At 34.5% G+C, this 23,201-nt stretch overlaps 1 protein-coding gene across 1 annotated transcript in view; it reads left to right on the top strand.

Annotated features, from left to right (window-relative positions):
• The window catches only part of ASB3 (ankyrin repeat and SOCS box containing 3), a 79,844-nt gene that overhangs the window by 27,818 nt on the left and 28,825 nt on the right, over window positions 1-23,201 (top strand). Inside the window, exons 3-5 of the mRNA XM_044660661.1 lie at window positions 16,305-16,417; window positions 17,017-17,152; window positions 22,297-22,474. Coding sequence (XP_044516596.1) covers window positions 16,305-16,417; window positions 17,017-17,152; window positions 22,297-22,474 — 427 coding nt within the window. The remainder of the gene's footprint in view (window positions 1-16,304; window positions 16,418-17,016; window positions 17,153-22,296; window positions 22,475-23,201) is intronic.

The raw sequence follows: 23,201 nt of genomic DNA, 5'->3' as shown, positions 1-23,201 counted from the left end.
CTCTTACCTTCTGTCTTAGAATCAATACTATTGGTTCCAAGGCAGAAGGGTGGTAAGGTCAAGTCTAGGCAATAGGGGTTAAGTGACTTGTCCAGGGTCACACAGCTAGGAAGTGTCTGAGGTCAGATTTGAACCTAGGACCCATCTCTAGGCCTGCTGCTGCGCCCCCCCCCCCTTTTTTTTTCATAAAAACAAATTTCTGAAATTGTAATCTAAGTCAGTATGAAGACATGTTAGGTGATAATAAAATAAGTATTTCTGATTCTTTATAAATCAACTATACTTTTAATTTCTAATACCTCTTCAGAATAAAGTTTGCTAAACTTCAGTATAATGTTTCAATATAAAGTTTACTGTATTCTTGATTGTAATTTTTATTAACTAGTAAGACCAAGTTTTAAAAAATGTAAATACATTGCTTAAATCATAATCTAAATCATTATGAAGACAATCATTAGTTTTATTAAATCCTAATCCACATGACCATTTCTTTAGTGAGAGCATAATTCCATGACTGAATACTACATTCTCATTTTAATTCATTACAAAAGTATATTTAAAAATTATTTATTTTTAAATATTTTACCAAGGTTACATGATTTATGTTCTCTTCCTTCCCTCCCAAAGCTAAAAAACCAATTCCATTGGGTTATATAATCATCATTAAAATATTTTGAGTGAGGTTATTTTTATCCATCATTCATCCATCCTATAAAAGCCATTATAGAAACATCCTCATTAAAAACTAGAATTTGATCACTTTAGGCCCATTTTCACACTTCTGGGTTTCTACAAAATAAATTGTCATATAAAAGAATTGACTAACTAGTTCAGCCAGATATCGTGTTAAGAATTGTGCTTCAAGAGTCTTGTTGTCCCCAATTGGTGTTTTCCTTGGAAGTTCCATTTGAGGAAGTACCCATGCTAGCCATGCTAGTCATGCTCTTTTCAAAGTCCAACTTAACCTAAAACTCCTCAGGCTCCTGTTACTCTACCTCAGTGGCTTTCTTAATACTGAGTTACTTCTTTACTCATTCCCTTTTGCATGTTGTCTTCCCCTTTAGTTCGTAAGTTCCTTGAGGTCAGGCTCTATCTTTCTTTTTGCTTAACTTTTTATTCCTAGCACTTAGCACAGGACCTGACACCTATTAAGGCCTTAATAAATACTTTTGCTGGCTAGCTAGCTAGTTATCTGTATATATAAATGTGGCCTTAGGGAAAAAAAGGTACAAAATCTTAGATCACAGAATTAATTAGCAAAAACATGAAAAAATTTTCATATAGAAGTCTGACTAGTAAAATCTTATTGTAATGCAATTTCATTTCTGGTTCCACCAGATGTCAGTATGACCACAGATACTGCAGGAAATTAAAATGGGCTGTGCACATTCAGGTATGCTTGCCATATAATTTTTTTCAAATGCATTTTTAGAAGAGGTGAATTATTGAGTAAAGAGATCTTTTTCCTTTTAAAGTATTTATGTTACATAAAAAAGAAATACATAGAGATGATACATATAGTAAAAACACAGAATGTAATGTATACACCCATATGTAGCATAATATCATACATAAATGGACTCTGTGATATTTATACATTTCAGAATTTATAGTTATACCATAAATATCAAAGAGGTGGACAGCCTATGGTTAAATTTCATTACAGTCTCACTGACCAAGATATTTCTCAATATAACTGCTATAAAAACCTGAGCATCAAAAGAATGAATATTTCTAGTGTATAGATACAAAATGACTTTTGTATTTGGTACCCAACATAGTTAAAATACTATTCTTTGAGTGCTTTATTGGAGATCTCCCTTTGTTTATTTTTAAAAATAATTAGCAGATTTGTTTTTCTCTTAATTGTCTCTTTCATTATGAGCAGGTATTTAATGATAACCAGTAATGATCTTTGTTCAGTATTATTATAGTCAGTATAAATATTCCTGCATAGAGTTGGTGTATTTTCCCATATGTGGACCTAGTCTTGGGTTTATACTTTTGTATAATCTTCATATTATGATTTTCTATTATATGACAGAATCATTTTATTTTATTTCTTGAGAGAACTGGGGACATCCATCTTGGCAGGAAGTACCTACCCAAGACTTCCTCCAGCCATCAGTTTGACTGGCAGGGAGGGGCCCTCTCGACTCCTCCCTCAAGAGACTTTAGAAACTAACAAGAGAAACCCTCCAGCCAAACCTAAACATTTCTTACTGGCCCTAATTTCCTCCCTGTATCCTCTGTCTCAAGCCTCTGGGAATAAACCTATTTGAGCTGCCCTCTCCTACATACCCCATTTCCTTTATCTCCTATATATCTTCCCGTACCTTCATTCCTCCTCCAATCACCTTATAATCACCAATATCCCTATTATCTTTCCTCACACCCAAATTGCCTTCATTGACCCATACAGATTACTTACCTTTTTATAACAGGCACCAGTTATTATCAGTCTTTTAGTCTTCAGATTTTGTTCTATGTGTATTTGTCTGCCTCTGTATCTACCATCTATATGTCTATCTGTCTTATTTGTCTGTCTGTCTATCTGTTTTATATATATTACTACATATGTGTGAATAAATAGATTGACAGGTAGAAATAAAAAGTAGAATACCAAAGTAGGACGTGGACTGGCTTGTACAATATATAGCTCTCAAGGCAGTTTGACTTGAAGGAATAGTGTATGTAGGGATGTAATATGAAATAAAACTATGTTTATTGCTTCCATGGCAGGTAGCTCCATTCTTTGAGTAGTTAATTGCATGGAACTTCATTAATTCTGACCTCAACTGTAAATTCTGATAATATTATTATGAACTTTATGGAAAATAGGATTAGTTAAGCATTTAATGGTACTGATCAGGGGTCTGCAACGTGTGGCTCTCTGGCTCCACCTCCAACCAGCTAGTCCGGGAAGAGCCCCAGGATGTGCCCCTAGGGGCCCTTCAGCCCCTGCCCCATATTCCAGCGCCTTCAGCCTCCATCCTCCTCCTTCCGCAGGCGTTTATGGCTCTCACGGCCAAAAAGGTTGCTGACGGTTGGTACTGATAATATTGCAAGGGTAATAATTAAGGCATATAACAGAGCAAACTATTTTCAAGTGACTCAGAAGCATACTCTCTCCAGACTCCTATTCCACTGCCTCATCTTGGCATGGAAGTGGAAATCTAAAGCAATTCTTGAAATTTCAAGGTAGACAGAAGAAATTGGACATTTGAAGAGGGATACAACAAAAAGAGAGGAAGAGAATGATAGAGTGAAGAAAAGTAGAATAGTAGGAAATAAACTAATAATTATAACTTTGAATGTGAATGGGATGAATTCACCAATAGAACAGAAGTGAATAACAGAAAGGATCAAAAACAAAAAAACCAACAATATGCTATTTATAAGAAACACTTAAAAAATGAGAGACATACATAGAGTAAAAATAAAAGACTGGAGCAAAATTGATTATGCTTCAGCTGATACAGAAAAAGTAGAGGTAGCAGTCATGATCTGACAAAATTAAAGCGAGAATAGGAGTAATCCAAAGAGATAAGCAGAAATTACATTATGCTAACAGATACCATAGATAATGAAGCTTTATCAATACTAAATCTATATGTACCATATCTTATAGCATCCAGATTTTTAAATGAAAAGGCAAAAGAGTTACAAATGGAAATAGATGACAAAACAATAATAGTAAAGGACTTCAATTTTTCTCTTGGATTTAGATAAATCTAGATAAATCTAATAAACCAAAAAAAAAGAAAGAAGTCAAAAAGATGAATAGAATTTTTGAAAAGTTAAATATGATAGCTATCTGGAGGAAACTGAATAGGAATAGAAAATAATATACCTTCTTAGCAGTATATGGTACCTTTATAAAAACTGAGCACACAAAAACATTATAATTAAAAAATGGGAGGGAAACCAAATCACTGGCATTAAAGATGAAAAGGATGACTATACCACCATTGAAGATAAAATTGAACAAATTATCATGAATTTGGCCAACAAAATTAATACTATAATTGAAACAGAAGAATTATCCTGGATCATTGCATTGTTATTAGTACCAAAGTCTATTACATTTGATCATCTCACATTGTTTCAGTTACTGTGAATAATGTTCTCCTGGTTCTGCTTATTTCATTCTGTATCAATTCATGTAGGTCTTTTCATTTTTTTTTTAAATTTTTAAACATTTATTAATAATCATTTTTAACATGGTTACAAGATTCATGCTCCTACTTTCCCCTTCACCCCCCGCTTCCCCCCACCCATGGCTGACGCACATTTCCACTGGTTTTATCATGTGTCATTGATCAAAACCTATTTCCAAATTGTTGTTAGTTGCATTGGTGTGGTAGTTTCGAGTCCACATCCCCAATCATGTCCGCCTCAACCCATGCGTTCAAGCAGTTGTTTTTCTTATATGTTTCCTCTCCTTCAGTCAGAATGTAGGTAGCGTTCTTTACCATAAATCCCTCAGAGCTGTCCTGTGGTCTTTTCAGTTTTTAAAGAAATCAAGCGATTCATCATTCCTTACAGCACTATAGTATACCATCACCATCATATACCACAATTTGTTCAGCCATTCCCTAATTAAGGGATACCCCTTCATTTTCCAGTTTTTTGCCACCACTAAAAAGTAGCTATAAATATTTTTGTACAAACAGGTCCTTTCCCATTTGAAAAAAAATCTATTTGGAATACAAATGTATAAGTGATATTGCTGGATCAAAGGGCATGCATTCTTTTAAAGCCCTTTGGGCATAATTCCAAATTTTCTTATAGAATGGTTGGACCAATTCACAGCTCCATCAACAATGTATTAGTGTCCCAATTTTGCCACATCCCCTCCAATATTTATTATTTTCCTTTACTGCCATATTGGCCAATCTGCTAGGTGCAAGGTTATTTTGATTTGCATTTCTGTAATCAGAAGGGATGTAGAACATTTTTCATATGATTATTGATAGTTTTGATTCCTTTATCTGAAAACTGCCTATTCATATCCCTTGACCATTTGTCTATTGGGGAATGACTTGGTTTCTTTTACATTTGACTTAATTCTTTACATATTTGAGAAATTAAACCTTTAAAGAGAAATTTGTTATAAAGTTGTTTTTTTAAACCCTTACCTTCCATCTTAGAATCAATACTGCATATTGGTTCCAAGGCAGAAGAGTTGTAAGGGCTAGGCAATGGGGGTTAAGTGACTTGCCCCCGGACCCAAGAAATGTTTGAGGCCAAATTTGAACATATGACCTCCCATCTCTAAGCTTGGCTCTCAATCCTTTAAGCCACCCAGCTGCCCCCTGTTATAAAGATTTTCCTTCCTGTTTGTTGCTTCTCTTCTTCTCTTGGTTGCATTGGTTTTGTTTGTACAAAACCTTTTTAATTTAAGATAATCAAAATTATTCATTTTACATCTTGTGATGTTCTCTATCTCTTGCTTGGGCTTAAATTCTTCCCTTCTCCATAGATTTGATAGGTATATATTATTCTATGTTCACCTAATTTACTTATAATTTCCATATTTATATTTAAATCATTTACCCATTTTGAATTCATTTTGGTATAGTGTGAGATGTTGATCCATACCTAATTTTTCCTATTCTGTTTGCCAATTTTCCCAGCAGTTTTTGTCAAATAGTGGGTTCTTGTCCCAAATCCTTGGATCTTTGGGTTTATTGAACACTAATTTGCTGAGGTCATTTAGACCAAGTCCATTTCATTGACTCACCCTTCTATCTCTTAGCTAGTACCATATTGTTTTGATGATCACTGCTTTATAGTACAGTTTAAGATCTGGAACTAGGCCACCATCCTTCACATTTTTATTTTATTAGTTTCCTTGATATTCTTGATCTTTTGTTCTTCCAGATGAACTTCGTTATAATTTTTTCTAATTCTATAAAAAAGCTTTTTGGTAGTTTGATAGGTATAACACTGAATAAGTAAATAATATAGGTAGGATTGTCATTTTTATTATATTAGTTCATCCTAGGGGCAGCTTGCTGGCTTAGTGGATTGAGAGCCAGGCCTAGAGATGGGAGGTTCTATGTTCAAATCTGGCCCCAGACACTTCCCAGCTGTGTAATAAGTAAGTCACTTTTTTGAATATTTGAATATTACTCATTATTGAATAATGAGTAAGTCACTTCACCCTCTCTTTCCCCTCCATTGCCTAGCCCTTACCACTCTTCTGCCTTGGAACCAATACATAGTATTGATTATAAGATGGAGGATAAGGGCTTAAAAACATTATATTTGTTTGTTCTACTCATAAGCAATTAATGTTTTTTCCAATTGTTTATATATAGTTTTATTTGGGTGAAAAGTGTTTTCTAGTTGTATTCATATAATTCCTGTGTTTGTCTTGGCAAATAGATTCCCAAATATTTTATATTGCCTAGAGTAATTTTAAATGAAGTTTCTCTTTCTATCTCTTGCTGCTGATTTTTGTTGGAAACATGTAGAAATGCTAATGATTTATGTGGGTTTATTTTGTATTCTGCAATTTTGCTAAAGTTATTATTTCCACTAGCTTTTTAGTTGATTTTCTAAGAATGCCATCATATCATCTGCAAAGAGTGATAGTTTAGTTTCTTCACTGCCTATTTTAATCCCTTCAATTTATTTTTTTTCTAATTGCTACAGCTTGCATTTCTAGTATGATATTAAATAATAGTAGTGATAATGGGCATCCTTGCTTCACTCCTGATCTAATTGGGAAGGCTTCTAATTTATTTCCATCACAGATGATGCTTGCTGATAGTTCTATTTATTTATGTAGAGTTTTTCCCATTTTAATTTTGATATAGAAAGATGATATAACAATGTGAGTCTCTCAGGCTTTTTTTTTACCTGAAAATTTTATTTAATTATTTAATTTAGGATTTTTTCACCTTGGTTACTGTGTAAATGAAATTAACTCTAGCCCATTCATAGTCAAAAATCTACTTACCCTAGGCATCTAGATTATATCATTCCCACCTCCCTCAAAAGGGGAGTGGAGATAAGTTAACCACACTAAGTATCAAATCAAGAACAAGGGATTGCCCTTTGGGCAGTCCAAATCAGTGTAGAGGCTGCCATTGGTTCAGTTGAATTAGAGATGGCCCACAGGAAATGAGGAGAGATACCATCTCTAAATATGTGGGTTATAACCTGGTAAAGTTAGTTGAGGAGTGGAAGGAGTTCAGGAGTTCCGGCTTTGGACTTGGTGCTGAGGATGCTCGGCTGAGACCTCAGAATGCTTCTACTCTGAATTGTCACTTGGGTAAGTTAGGCTGACTTCCTTGGCCCACCTTGGCGTTTCCAAACTCTGCCTTAAGTAGGCTTATAGACGCTCTGATTTCTAAAGTGTTGTGGCTTGTAACCTAGTTTAATTAGCCTTTTAACCTTCTCTCTCCGTCCAGGCCTCTTCATATTCTTCTTTCCCTGCTCTCCTCCCACCCCCCTCCCTTAGCAATTCCACTGGGTTTTACATGTGTCATTGATCAAGATCTATTTCCATATTAATATTTGCCTTAGGGTGATTGCTTAGAGTCTACATCCCCATTCATATCCCCATCGAACCATGTGATCAATTAATTGTTTTTCTTCTGTGTTTCTGCTCCCACAGTTTTTTCTCTGGATGTAATAGTGTTCTTTCTTACAGAATTGTCCTGGATGCTGCTAGTACAGAAGTTCATTACATTCGATTTTACCACAGTATATCAGTCTCTGTTTACAGTGTTCTCTTGGTTCTGCTCCTTTTGCTCTGCATCAATTCCTGGAGGTTGTTCTAGTTCATATGGAATCCTCCAGTTCATTATTCCTTTCAGGACAATAGTATTCCATTGCTGATAGTTTTACATAATTACTAGTTATTATTTTGAGGAAAGGCCCTTTTATTCCTATGCTTTCTAGTGTTTTCAAAAGGAATGGATGTTGTATTTTGTCAAAGGCTTTTTCCGCATCTATTGAGACAATCATGTGATTTTTGTTAGTTTGATTATTGATGTGGTCAATTATGTGGATGGTTGGCTTTCTTAGTATTAAATTAGCCTTTGCCTTCCAGATCATAGTGAATAATCCTTGTGATATGTTTCTATATTCTCTTTGTTAATATTTTATTTAAGATTTTTGCATCTTTCTTCATTATGGAGATTGGTCTATAATTTTCTTTCTCTATCTTTGCTCTTCCTGGCTTGGCTATCTATGCCATGTTTGTGTCATAAAAAGAATTTGGTAAGACTCCTTCTTTGCTTATTTTGTGAAATAGTTTGCATTAGTACTGGGATTAGTTGTTCTTTAAATGTTTGATAGAATCCATCTGGCCCTGGGGATTTTTTCCTGGGGAGTTCATTGATGGCTTGTTCAATTTCTTTTTTATGAGATGGGATCATTTAAGTATTCTATTTCCTCTTTTGTTAATTTAGGCAATTTTTTTGGGTAAATATTCATCTTTCACCTTGATTGCCATATTTATTGTCATATAATTGGGCAAAATAGCTCCTAATAATTGTATTAATTTCATCTTCATTAGAGGTGAAATCACCCAGTAATTTGATTCTCTTTGTTCTTTTTTTTAAATAAAATTAACCAATACTTTATCTATTTTATTTATTTATTTTTTATAGGCCATCTCTTGGTCTTATTTATTATTTCATTAGTTCTTTTACTTTCAATTTTATGAATCTTTTTTATGCTTCTCTTTTTTTCTTTTTCCTTTTTTTTTTTTAAACCCTTGTACTTTGGTGTATTGTCTCATAGGTGGAAGATTAGTAAGGGTAGGCAATGGGGGTCAAGTGACTTGCCCAGGGTCACACAGCTGAGAAGTGGCTGAGGCCGGGTTTGAACCTAGGACCTCCTGTCTCTAGGCCCAACTCTCACTCCACTGAGCTACCCAGCTGCCCCTTTATGATTCTCTTGAATTTTGCATTTAGGTATCAAATGTCCTAAATCTGGTCTTTTTTTTTTTTTTTTTCTGGAATGCTTGGAAATCTTCTATTTTATTAAATGACCATACTTTCCCCTGAAAAAAATATAGTCAGTTTTAATGAATAGGTGATTCTTGGTTGTAAACCCAGTTCTTTTGCCTTCTGGAATATCATATTTCAAGCCTTCTGGTCCTTTAGTGTGGAAGCTACCAGATCCTGATTGGTGCTCCATGATATCTGAATTATTTCTTCCTGAGTTTTTGCAGCATTTTTTCCTTAGCCTGGGATCTCTTGAACTTGGCTATAACATTCCTGGGAGTTTTCATTTCGGGATTTATTGCAGGAGGTGATCTGTGGATTCCTTCAATCTATATTTTACCCTCTTGTTCAAGAATATCAGGGCAGTTTTCTTAGATAATTTCTTATGATGACTAGGATTTTTTTTTTTTTTTGGTCATGACTTTCAGGTAGTCCAGTAATTCTCAAATTGTCTCTTCTTGATCTATTTTCCAGGACAGTTATTTTTTCAATGAGATAGTTCAAATTTTCCATTTTCTTTTTTCATTCTTTTGATTTTGTTTTATTGTTTCTTGATGTTTTATGAAGTCATTAACTTCTATTTGCCCAATTTAAATTTTTAAGGACTGAATTTCTTCCATGATCTTTGGATCCTCCTTTTCCATTTGGTCCATTCTTTTCACTTGATTTTTTGTGTCTCTTTTTTCAGTAAGTCAATCCTGGTTTTTAGGATACTATCTTCTTCATTTGACTTTTTATGTCTCTTTTTCCAGTTGACAAATTTTGCTTTTGAAGCTGTTGTTTTCTTTCCCCCATTTTTCTTCAACCTGTCTTATTTGATTTTTTTATTCCTTTTTCAGTTCTTCCAATGAATGGGCCCAATTTTCAAGTTTTTTGGAGGTTTTGCTTGTAGTTCCTTATATCCCTTCATCCTCTGTTGGTTCTTCTCTCTGGTCTTTTTCCCCATAGAATGTTTTGATAGTTACTCTCTTTCTGTTATTTACTTATTTTCTCAGCCTTTTGTTTTAATTGGTGATTGTTTTTTTGTTTTCTTTTTGCCTGTGGGCTGTTAGCTCTCTTCTCCTTTGGTTTACTAGATTAGCCCAGTTGAGCTAATCTGCCCTGGGAATAAGTCTTTTGATATAGCCAGTTCTTGAAGCCCCAAAGTATCCAGCCAGATAGATCCCTGGTCCTCTCTTCCAGCTGTTGTTGGGGCACAGGACATCAAGGGGGTATATCTGAGGTGCTCTTCTGTGGATATAGACCCTGTCCCAGGGTCAGCCTAAGCCTAATCATAGATCCCATTGTGTAGGTGGTGGATGGGGGAGAATGACCAAGGCTTCCCTGTGTGCAGTTTTGTTTCTGGCACCAGTTTATCTTATGAAAATTGACTCTCTCTGTGTACCGTTCGAGTTGTATTCAGCAAGAAAGGCCTGTGACTTTGTCTTTTTGTTGGGTTTGGGTTCCTGTCTTTTTGAGACACTTTTTAAAGATCAGTATAGAAGGCTGGTCAGAGCAGTTTCAGATTTTGATGCTACTGAGCCACCATTTCAACTCCTATGAATGCCATCATTTTCAACCCACTAATTTAAAAACTAGCTTCTTTGATTCTGGAATTTTTGGTGGTGCAATTTATTGGTAAGGATGTATGAAACTTACTTTTCTTATTATCAGAAATTATGTTGGTATTATATTAATAAAGTGGAAAGGAGGGAGAGGAAGGATAGAGACACTAAGAGATTTAGAGGACTGGAGGGAGAGAAGTTGAGTGAAATCATTGGTCATCTTCATAAAGTAAGAAGGTCATATCTTTTGCTGAAGGAAATGGGTAGTAGCAAGTGGTGTTGACATAAAGAACAAAGAGAAATTTTGGAACAGGTGTGAGAAATGTTAAAATATATTAGCAGTCAGCAAGCATTTATTAAATGCCTACTCTATGCCAAGTACCTTTCCTATCATGTGCGAGTCACAGTGATAAATTTGGAATACAAAGGTAAAAGACAGTCCTTGATCTTAAGGAATGTATAGTGTAATAAGTTACTTACTGTATTAACCCACTTTTGACTAAAAATAGTCTATTAAAGGATTAATTAGAGGAAAGGATACAGTAGTAAGAACCAGTAGATAGTTGATATTTTAAATTTGTAGTAGACCTAGTTAGAACACTTTTATGATTTCCTTCAGCAATGTTAGTTTTTACTGTAGTAGGAGAGAAAGAGGTGGATATTAGGAGTTATTCAGGGTTGAGAGTTACCTGAATTTGAATGGTAGAAAGTCAAAAAGTATGAAGGATTTAAAGGTGGAATTAGAAGTGGAATAAAAGGCATTATGCTTAATACTGTGTGGAATGGAATTTTGGGGAAGCTTGTGCCCCCAGAAATCACTCTAATGAGCAGACAGGAGACTTAGATAAGATGCTGGTAGAGAAAATCTGGCTTATTTGGAGAAAACCACGGACAGCAGGGAAGGAGGGGGAAGGAAAGGAAAAGGGATTCTGCCCAAACAAGCTGCTTGCTAGGGGTAAAAATGTCTTCTCTTCTACGCATAATCACAGACTTTTATAATAATCCTGATTCAAGATTCTCTTCCTTCCCTCTGTCCAATGGGTGTGTGTGGGGGGTATGTGTATGTGTGATGTTTCAAATCTTGAGTGTGTGTACCCCTAAAGATCTCTGTGATCTAAAAACCTGTGACTATTATAGGATTTTCAGCCTGGGACAATAAAGATACTTTTGAAATACCCTGTTCTTTCCTCCTTCAGCCTATCTCATAGGTGGCATTTTTCCCAGGCTATAGATAAACTCTTCTCAAGGTTTTAAAAAATAGGTCAGGAAAACTAAAAATTTTATGGAGTTGGGGTGAGCAGTTTTAGTCTATGGAATAGTAATACTAAGGGCATCTTGAAAATTGGGGTTACAAGCCAAATACAACTCTGAGAATTACACACTGAATCTCATTCCACACAATACAATAAGGTGTCTAAGTTGTAAGATCAAGACTGAGTAGAGAGAAAATAAAGTCAGAATTGGGTTTTTATAGTCTGGAAAAAATGAGACTTCATGGAGGTCACAATAAGGGTGAAAAATAGATATGGGAGGAATAAGGAAGAAGAAGAAATAGAAGATGAGACTGTAATCAAAGAAGGAGAATCCAGAGTTCTGGATCTTGGAAGTAGAACAGTTTTGGGTGATCATGTACATGAAGGTACTCATGAGAACCTGAATTCTACCAGAGGTAGAGTGGAGAGAGAGGTGATGGAAGTTAAGTAGGTGAGAAAATGAAACTGGAAATTAGAGTCATTGTTTGAATGTAGATGTGTGAATGTAGATGTCACTAATAATAATGGAAAAGATTGGGGTGCAGAGGAAGACTATTGGCCATTGTCTAAAATAATTGAAAAAGATGAGAGAGCATTTATTAAAAGTTTGTACAAACTATTGTATAGACAAAAACAGTTCCTTCCCTTGGGAAGCTTACAAATGGGGAAGATAACACATAAATAATTAAGTACAAACAAGATATGTATATATGTAGGTGCATTGTATATATATGTATATATGTATATATGTACTCTTACAAAGGTAAATCAGAAAGGGAACCCTGGGATAAAATCCTTTTAGTTGATGGCACGATCCACAGGAATCCAGGAAGAGAAAACAGTTGGGAAAATCCCAAGAATAGTGGCAGTTTCTATCCTGAGAGGCAGAGAGTGCCCTCTTGTTTTGAGGTCCAGACACGAGTGTTCCAGAGAGAGCAACTGTCATTCTCTCACTCTCTCTCCTCCCCCTTCCAACTGCCTTCATTGTCAATCCTCTCTTTATCCAACATTCCAAACCCTTTCTGTGCAATTTTTCCCAAAGCATGAATATATATGTATATATCTATGCACATACACATATATACATATATTTGGATAGATAAACATCTGGAAAATAATCTCAGAGAATAAGAAACTAGTGGCCAGGGGGACTGAGAATGACATCCCACAGAAGATGACATGTGAGTTGAATCTTGACAGAACCTAAGGAAGCTAGGAGGCAATAGTAAAGAGAGCATTTCATGGGAGATGGAGTGTCATGTTTGAAGAATAGCAAGTAGACTAGTGCTGTTGGATTGTAAACTGTAAGAAGACTGGAAATGTAGGAAGGGGTCAGGTTAATGAAGAACTTTAAATGTCAAAGAGAGGAGTTTATATTTGATCCTGGAGGTAAGATTGGAAGCTACTGCAATTTATTGCAGGGTAACATGAACAGACCTCCATTTTAGAAAAAATAATTTTGACAGCTGAGTGTAATATCCTACAGTTTGACAGCATTCAACACATAGAAAAGATGTAATTCAGTGTTATAATCTTTAAAGGAAGGGATTGTAGCAGAGTAGTCTTGAAGTGTCAGTGGAAAGCAAGAAGTGGGTGAATTCCTGTTCTAGGTCCTGTGATTATGGTAGCATGGGGAAATGAATTACTAGTGATGGAGAAAATATTGAAGGATACACTATCTTTTAGGGTAAATGGTTTCAGTTAGTATATTTTTCATCATCATTGTCAATTCAAGTTATTGCATGTTTGGTGGTAATCAGATCCACTTTGTAAACATTCTTTAATTTCAGCTAAGGCTTATCTACTCTTATGGGGAAAACCAGGGGAAGTTAACTTAATATTTATATGTGGGTTCAGAAGGGTGAGTAGGAGATGGGAATGGACAATAGGTGGGGACTTAACAAGTTAGGGAATCTGGGTTTAGCTGTTAGGGGAAATGGCTGTTGACAGAAGTGACAGTTAGGCCTGACTGTCACCCTGCTCCACCTAGCAGAGTGGAGTAAAAACACAGAGTATAACAAAATACACACACTATGAGAACTTTAAGGTATGAAGAAAACAAAACAGGGAAACAGTTTAATTGTAATTTGAGAGGATAGGTGAGGGGGTGAGGTGAAACTATGTCTAACTGCCCAGGACTGGAGTCAGAAGGGTAAGTTCCTTAGCCAACCTGGCTTCGGCCAGGTGACAGTTTGGCTTAGGGACCTGAGGAAGAAGACTTGGGTTTGGGTTCTCACAACTGATCCAGAGATGTCTTTAGGATACCAGGAACCAACTCCTCCACAGCTGATGATCCAAAAGTAACCAAGTAGTGAAAGATGTCTGCAACCTGTCCACCAGAACACAGGCCTCTTCCTTACTCAGAGTTGACTTGCAGGATGATATCTTCAGCCTTTACGACCTTCACTGATCTCCAAGATCTCAGGTCAAATAGGGACTGCTGATTGCATTTCTGCTCCAAACCCCTCTCAAAACTGCAATGTCTGTTGCTCAGCTTTTTCCTGTCTACTCCTCGCATTCTATTCAGAATTCTATTCCAGCAAAGGCTTTCCCTAATATGCTCACAAAAATCTACCTTTATACTTTTAAAGCCTATACCTATTATACTACATTATTCAAATTGGAGAAGTTTTACTATATTTTCATTTCTGCTTCAGTTGCTATGTGTGATGAATAGATTTCTTGTAAATGTGATTAATTTTAAGTAGCTTTTGTAGCATTATTCTCATTCTGTAAATATTGTATCTTTGATAAAATAATTTTATTATCAGAATTTTAGTCTTCATGATACTTTCATCATTAGCTTTTTCTTAATTGTTGACTATTGTGTTAAAATATAATTATTAATATGGAAACCTCAAATTAATACAAATCATTGAGTCCAGTTATAAAAATGAATAGAAAATGAGGTAAAGAGAATTAAGTTGAAGGGAAGGGAACAAACTGATAGATGCCCCAATCTGCATTTCTCCCTTCATTTTCTTATTTTTATTTTTTTGTTTTGCTACATCTTTTTTTTTTTTTTTTAACATTTTTTTTTTTATATTTTTAAACCCTTAACTTCTGTGTATTATTTCCTTGGTGGAAGAGTGGTAAGGGTAGGCAATGGGGGTCAAGTGACTTGCCCAAGGTCACACAGCTGAGAAGTGTCTGAGGCCAGATTTGAACCCAGGACCTCCCGTCTCTAGGCCTGGCTCTCAATCCACTGAGCTACCCAGCTGCCCCCTTGCTACATCTTTTAAAGAAATTTTTTATCTCTTACATGTAGAAACACTTAAGAAAAAAAAAACCAACCTTCCCTTCCCTTTTAGAATCAATACAGTGTATTGGTTCCAAGGCAGAAGAGTGGTAAGGGGTAGGCAATGAGGATTAAGTGTCTTGCCTAAAGTTACACAGGTAGGAAATGTCTGAATTCAGATTTGAACCCAGGAAGCCATGACCTTCTAGACCTGGTTCTCCAACCACTCACTACGCCACCTAGCAGCTACCTAGAAACACTTTTTGACAATTATTTTCAACATTTAAAATTTTCTCTTTCCTTATGCCCTCTCCCTTGCCAAAGAGAGTGAATAGCCTGATATAGATTATACCCATACCTTTTCCCTTGATTTTTAAAAGACAGTGTTGAAAATTATAATCAAGAGATACATGTAGGAGAGGGACACCACAAAAAGAGCTTGCTTAGGTCTCTGGGTAGGAGGAAAAAAGGGAAGTTGGCTTATTGGCATAATCTTCTGTAACTCTGCCCTGGATATGACTAGCTTAGAGAGGCCATGAAGGAATTCTTGGAAGAGAAGCTTTGGAAGATTTCTAAACCAAATCTTTCTAGAGAGAAAAGGAGTTTGCAGGCAGCTCTGGGTTCTTGAACTAAGTAGAAACTTGAGTTGAGGAGCACCAAAGTACAGAACATCAATGTAGAGGAGAAAACATTGACTTCTTCATTACTAGACCGATAACTGGGCCATTTCTTGATATACCCAGGAAGAACTTGGAGTGTAGGTACAAGGCAAAGAGAGTTATTTCTGGGGCATCCCTAAAATAGATCTGGGACTATGTAAACCCAGAATTTGGGGAAGAAGCTTTCTGGGGTATGGATTATAACTACAGTACAACATTTAAATTAAGCTTTATAATTTCTAAAATATTTTTATATTTATTACCTGTGATCCTGCAAAATTGTTGGTGCTTCCTCTTCTGTTTTTTTTAAACTTATATATATTGTGTCTTCTAGTAGAATGTAATCTCAAGGGCAGAAACCACTTTCATTTTGCTCTTTGTTTCTCCTAGTGCCTAACATGGTGTCTTAAACATGTGTTAAATAAATGTTGATTTAAGTTGAATGTTTATAGAGATTTAAAGTGTATGTTAAGTGAATTTAAGGTTAGACCACCAAAATGATCAATGTTATTTAGTCACATGATGATATATTTGTATTTGTTTGGTAGATGCCAACATAGTATTGAAGTGAAAAACCAGCAAAAAAAAGTAGCTCTTTAAACATATTTTTTAGTGCCAGTGATGTCTTTTTTCTCTTTTAGCTGTTGAAAATGGACATGTAGATGTAGTAAAGCTTTTGCTTCGGCATGGAGCAGATGTTAATGGATCCCATTCTATGTGTGGATGGAATGCCCTGCACCAGGCAGCTTTTCAGGTAACCTTTCAAGTTATTATTTCATTTCTCTGTATATTACATATTTTGCCCTTTTAAGATGAATCTGTCCAGTTTTTGCTTTTCATTTGCCTTTGATTTTTGATGGTTAGGTTAGTGCAGAAAGGCAGTCTAAATGCTAATGATTATGCTAAATGAAATAACTGATAATGTGAGTTTGGGGTTTGTAGGCATTATTTCAGTATTCAAAGCACAGACAGCATATTTAAGATGCCATCATATAAAATATTTGGAATATAATTCAATTGTAGGAAGTCATTTTTGTTTGAGAAACTTTGTAGTAGTAGGTAGAAGCTATATTCTGAGACAGTAAGAGATTTCTTTACTTCATTTTGGCTCGGCCTTTCTTTGCTTCATTTCTGAGATACTAACATTTTTCTGTTCACATTTATTTGTTGTGCTAACTTAACATAAAGGATAAAATTAACTTATTTGATTACTTAGTCCTATAAATTACATTTACTATGCTAGTGCATAAGACTGTTTTGTAGCCTATATCTAAGTTTGTTATGTTAGGATGTTTAATTAGAAAGTATATCTTTCCCCCTGTTTTTCTCATTTTAATTATGAATCTACTTCAGGAATACACTGACTTAATAAAATTGCTTCTTAAAAAAGGAGCAAACAAGGAATGCCAGGATGACTTTGGGATCACACCTTTATTTGTTGCAGCCCAATATGGAAAGCTGGAGAGTTTGAACATACTTATTTCATCTGGTAAGATTCAGCTATTCAGTTTCTGTATGGTTAAACTCAAATACTTAGTTTCTTCCATGAACAATTTAATGATCAAATAAATGTAAGCTACACCATAAAGTTTTTTGGCTGTACATATGAAGTATGTAAGAGTAATGACCATTTGATTTATAGGCCCATTTATTAAGAATCTTTTGCTAACATACTCCAATTCCAGGCTTCCAATTTATCAGAATCTGAGCATCATGAACTCTAAAGCAAGATTATTGGCTGGCCTTCCTAGAGGGACATGAGTAGTACCAGCCCTCTACTAGATAACTTTTTGTGTGTGTGTGTGAAATTTTTAGATATCAATTTTGTGTTTTCTGCTCTGGCTTATCTGTTTTGCCTGGATTATGTAAGTACCTAAAATAATCCTGCTGCAGGTTTCTCTGTGACTTTCATCAATTGAAACCATTAGGTTTCTTCTTTTTTTATTATTTTGTCCTGTATTCTATTCTTATTTAAAAAAAGAGAGCCACAACTTTAAGGTGAATGATGCTATGATGCTTTTTCATTGTGGGACCTTTCCCTCTCTACTCACTGCATGAAATCTTGTCTTTGATACAAACAAATTTCAACATTATTCTGCCTTCTACTTTATTCCTTACTCTGTCAAGATTCAGGCTGTCACTTGGTACTTTTCACATCTCACATGAGGTTTTTGAAGTTCCTTTTATTCTACCTAATTTTATTGCCCTTATTATCATTATTATATTTTCTTGTTTCTTGATCATGAGAATCTTGTCTTCTGCCTCACATTGAAATTCAAAATTTGTTGCTCAGACTTCCATTTATCTTCAGCTTCTCCAGGTGATGTGATGTTTTTCTTTTGGTTTTAACATGTCATGGGCAAGTGTAAGAATATGGCTTTCTTACTATCTGTGACATTTCCATCTCTGTAAACAAAGCTGACATTATAGGACATGTTACATAAAGACATTTTAATTCTCCTGTATCAAGCTTATACTTGGGCAGCTACTAGTGGTCCTTATTAAGATATAGGCACAATATTTAGGTATACTTATCAGAGAAGAAAAGGTATATACAGCAGGACAGACTAATTTATGCAACATATGTATTGTATATACTGTTAATTTAGAAAAGATGTTCATTGATTATTTTGGCCCAGTAAAACTGAATGATAGCCCTGGTGAAAAGAAATAGTAACTTATAAGTATTAATACTACTTTGTTACTAACTGAGAAATTTTGGTTTACATTCAAACTTCCTCCAATATTTACTTCTCGTATGCCTGGGCAAGTCACTTCATCATAGGTAATTTCCTAGGACTTACCTAATAAGCTACATCTGACTTAAAGCTTTGGTTCTTCATGGTAGTCTAAATTGTATTTTAGGAAAAGCTACAGCAGGTGAGGACAGTAACAATAAAGAGAGAAGTTTGGATTAGATGATTTTTGAGGTCCTACGAACATTCAGTCCTTTCCTGATTTCTCCCTCCCTTTTTTGCAATGCTCGTGACCAATTCATTCATTCTTTTGCTTCTTCTTCCTCAACTGTTTCATTAATACATCCTTTTTGATGGTTTTGAACACCTGACAAACATATCTTCATCCTTTTTAATACTAATAACATTTTTGCTTAACATCAATAATTTGTTGTCTTTGAACGGCATTATCTCTGTAGTATTTATCAAATAATCTCACATGTTCTTCTAAGCATGTGCAGGACAGATTTCTTGTTGGAGGAGAATCTAATCAAAAATCATTTAACAGTTATAAAATAAACATTCTTTGTTCTCCGTACCTTTTAGCATGACAAAAAAATTTGGCCTGTTGCTGGGAGTAATTTGTGAGGCTGTGCTTGTTCATTCTTCATATTTTCATTTATGATACTTTGAATTGAGATGTAGATCAGTTGAGTAAATATTTTGTAGTGATGACAAAAGTAGTGACTTTGAGAATTATTGATGTTTTCTTTCCCCTTTTTAAGTGTGACTTTTCTGTTCTTTTAGTATCCTCTTTTCCTTGAGTAATCTTTTATAGTAATGCCTAAATGCTTTCAGGATTTTGTTGCCTCCAAATTGGATTTCCTTTTACTTGACTTGTTCCAGCTACTCTTTCTAATTTTATCTTCTTAAGTTCCATTTCTGCTTCTTCATATATCTCATTAAGGGCTGAAGTGTTGATCTTTAAATTATTGGTTAGTCTCTCTTCTCAAGTATTTTTTCTTCCCATACCTTCTTTGTTTATTTGTCCAAGCGATTTTACTAAAATATAAGTCTGACCATATCATCTTCAATCAAAAATTCCCCTGGCTTTCTATCACCATTAGGATGAGATATAAACTCTGTTTGTCATTTTAAATCCTTCACAAACTGGCCTTAATTCCAGCCTAATTACGAATTTTATCAGTCAAATGGTAAATATTTATTAAGCACCTGTTATGTGCCAGGCACTAGTATAGAAATTATCCCCCTTCACTCAAATAGATAGTTCAGACAAAAATGTCTCTTTTCATTCAAATATAGTCCATCTACAGTGGCCTTCTTGCTGTTTCTTATCCATGATATGGAATCTTCTATCTCTGTTCCTTTGCACTGGCTACCTTCCTTGCCTGGAATGTATTTCCTCCATTCTATATCTTTTTTTAAAATATTCAACTAGTATTTGCCAGCTTCTACAAGCCTTTCCATGATGCCCCAGCTACTGTTCAGGTAAAATTATTTTGTATGTATCCTGTATATATTTATTCATGTATATATATATATATATATATCACCTCCAATAGAATAAAAACTCATTGAAGGTAGGGATTATTTCATTTTTGTATTTATATCCTTAGTGATAAGAAAAGTGCCCTAGTGCATAGTAGCTACTTAATGAATGCTTATTAATTGATTGGACTGGCCTTGATAATCATAATAAATAGTTGAAAAAATTTTTAAATATTGTTCCATTTTATGTTTATTTTTGTGCTTTTACCAGTATCATCTGTAAATAGCCTGGATGTGGCGCAATTGGAATTCATACCAAGCTTTCTTTGGATTATTTTTCATAATCTTCTGTCATTCATCTCCATAGAGTTTTTCTTAAAACTGAATTTTAAAATTTTAAATCATTGTTGACTTTGACTTCATTCAGTCTTCTTCCTCTTGGCAAAGAAATCTATAGATTTTTTTTACCTCTTTGTGTAAGCATTTTATATTATTCTTAGGAAATCTAATATTATAAGGAAATGATATTAATCATGACCAATTACTCTGCCTATCTTACACTTCCCACCTTTTAACATTGACTATTCATAGGGGTAGCTAGGTTGCTCAGTGGACTGAGAGCCAGGCCTAGAAATGGGATATTGTGAATTCAAATCTGGCCTCAGATACTTCCTAACTATGTGACCCTGGACAAGTCACTTAATCTCCATTGCCTAGCCATTACCTCTCTTCCTCCTTGTATTGATTCTAAAATAAAAGGTAACAGTTTAAAAAAAAACAAACATTGACCATTTATTTGAATAGGTCATATTGCTAGCCTTAAATTTAAAAAATATAATTAAAATTAATAATGTATATTGTTAATACCATTTGTAAAATGAAATGAAAAGGTATTTATTAAAGATTCATTATGTGGTAGACATTGTCCTAAGCACTGGATATGCAGATAGGCAAGATGAAAGCTCACCAATCAGAACTGTGGTTCCTAGGTGAACCTTATTTCATCCTTCTTGGCTCCTGCCCCTCACTGAACCTATCCCTGAAATAAAGAAAAACAGTTTAGCTGTTTTAAACATCCCATCTTCTGACTGTACCTGGCATTGTATTTATTATATCCTAGTGGTCCCATGCTTCTTTGTCATGAGGCAGTGAGTACATCTGATCTGTTACATTTATTTTATCATTTCTCAAATCTGTGTTATGTTTTCCAATATATATTTTGCCATCCACCCCATTGTCCACCTTCATATGAGTATTACTAAAGAGCAAGTCATATGTTGGCTTTGTTTTGCTTGTTAGGTAATTTTTATAATTTCTTTTTTTTAACCTTGTCATTTTCTATAGTAAGTGTTGGTAAAGCTGCCATGAATGATCTTCATAGTGACCTCCTTGCTTATGTTTATTGACTCACTAGTTTCTCTTATGACTACATGAAAGGTTGATTGGTATAATATATAGAGGGACGGCTGGTCTTAGAAATAGGAATATTAATAAAAAGTTCAAGACTTGCCTTTCACATATAATGTGTGTGTGTGTGTGTGTGTGTGTGTGTGTGTGTGTGTGTGTGTGTGTGTGTCTATCTGTCTCTAATACTGCATGAATAAGTTGCTGATCTTCATTAGTAAAGGGAATTTCCATCTTAAGAGAGTTAACCATAATGCTGAAATTACAGGTCTGGAACAACAATTGATTGCTACTTTTAAAAAGTGTAGGATTCTTAAAATTGATAAGAAATCTGAATCATTTTAATTTTTCAAAATTTTATTGATGTTTTGGTATCCAAGTTTACCCTTTTATATTAATTCAGAAGTCTGTCTGTATAGACTTCTTTGCTTTTTTGTAGGACTAACTCATACCCTTATGAGGGGAAAAGAAGAAGATATATAAAATTATGGTAAACTTGAATTTGAGTCATTTTAGAGACATAACCTACTCACAGTATGACATTGTTACCTTCAATTCCAATTGATATATTTTCAAATTTTATTTTCATAATTTTCAGCATCAGTGATTCATTGTCTCTTCAATGACATGCCTTAAAATTATTGTAACCTTTTCAGTCAGTTGGTAGCTTTGTTATTAGTAATAGATGATTTTCTCCTTCCCTCAAAATTGCTAATAATTACTCCCAAATGGTACTCTTTGGAGAAATAATTAGAATAGAATGGATTCTTTAATGAATGAGATTCCTGTTTTAGTGTACAAATGAAATTTTCAGTGCTAATCAATTATTTTAAACTACTATGAAAGCATGAGCAATTTAAATGGTTATCAACAAATTAGAAAAATGAATATGATTGTACAGTAATATCCATGGGCAAAAACAGCTGTGCCACTTGATGAAAAATTTATAGTGCCTATTGCATAGTTATTAATTTAATTTGCTTATTTTGATTTTTTGTTTTTGTTTATATAATGATTGCCTATTAAGTGTTTTATTTTGTATCAGGTGCTAATGTCAATAGCCAAGCTATGGACAAAGCCACTCCATTATTCATTGCTGCACAAGAGGGCCATACAAACTGTGTGGAGCTTTTGCTTTCTAAAGGGGCAGATCCCAATCTTTATTGTAATGAGGACAAATGGCAGTTACCTATTCATGCAGCTGCACAAATGGGCCATATAAGGTAGGTGTTCCAAAAGACTGGTAAGGGTCTCATCATTAGTGAAAAGGAGACAGAAAATTGATTATAATATCATGACTTGTTTTCTTCTAACATGACATAATTTACCTTGGATTATCAGTTTACTAGCAATAATCACCTAGTGTTAAAATTTGAAAAGATTTTGTTAGGATGTTGTACTCTCTGATCAAAATAAAAGTAGGAAACCACCCTAAAGTATAACTCTATGTGTATGAGTATTAGCTTGAATCAAATTAAAGACTTTGATTTTCCACAAAATCATATATATTTCAACGCTGAATAATTTTGAATTACATACCTCAAAGACCCTTTGATTTATCATCGCAAGATTAAAAATCTTTTGTAATTAATGTTAGTAATAATTTGAATCCAGTTGTTCTAAAATTTTTATTTCATAGTCAGTTTTGCAGATTCATCACTTGGTAACTCCATGTATTCCTCCTCCCTGCCTTAAAATTTGGTTATATCTGAACTCCTGAAAAGTATTGTATCATAGTCATTCCAAGCAGGAAGGATTTTTTTTATTAAGAAAAAGGGATTAATATGATTTTCCAAAACAAAAAAATTAGAAAAATTAAATAACCGTAAGCCAATATTATATTGAAAAATAATACTCAAGAACAAACTTTTAAAAAACCTCCAAGTTATATTTATATGCATCTGAGTTTGAATTTGATATATTTCTCAATTCAGTCTTTAAAAAAAATTT

Source organism: Gracilinanus agilis, chromosome 2 (assembly GCF_016433145.1).
Source record: "Gracilinanus agilis isolate LMUSP501 chromosome 2, AgileGrace, whole genome shotgun sequence".
Classification (NCBI taxonomy): domain Eukaryota; kingdom Metazoa; phylum Chordata; class Mammalia; order Didelphimorphia; family Didelphidae; genus Gracilinanus; species Gracilinanus agilis.
Note: the sequence above shows the minus strand (reverse complement) of the source record. Positions and strands in the feature narration are given on the sequence as shown.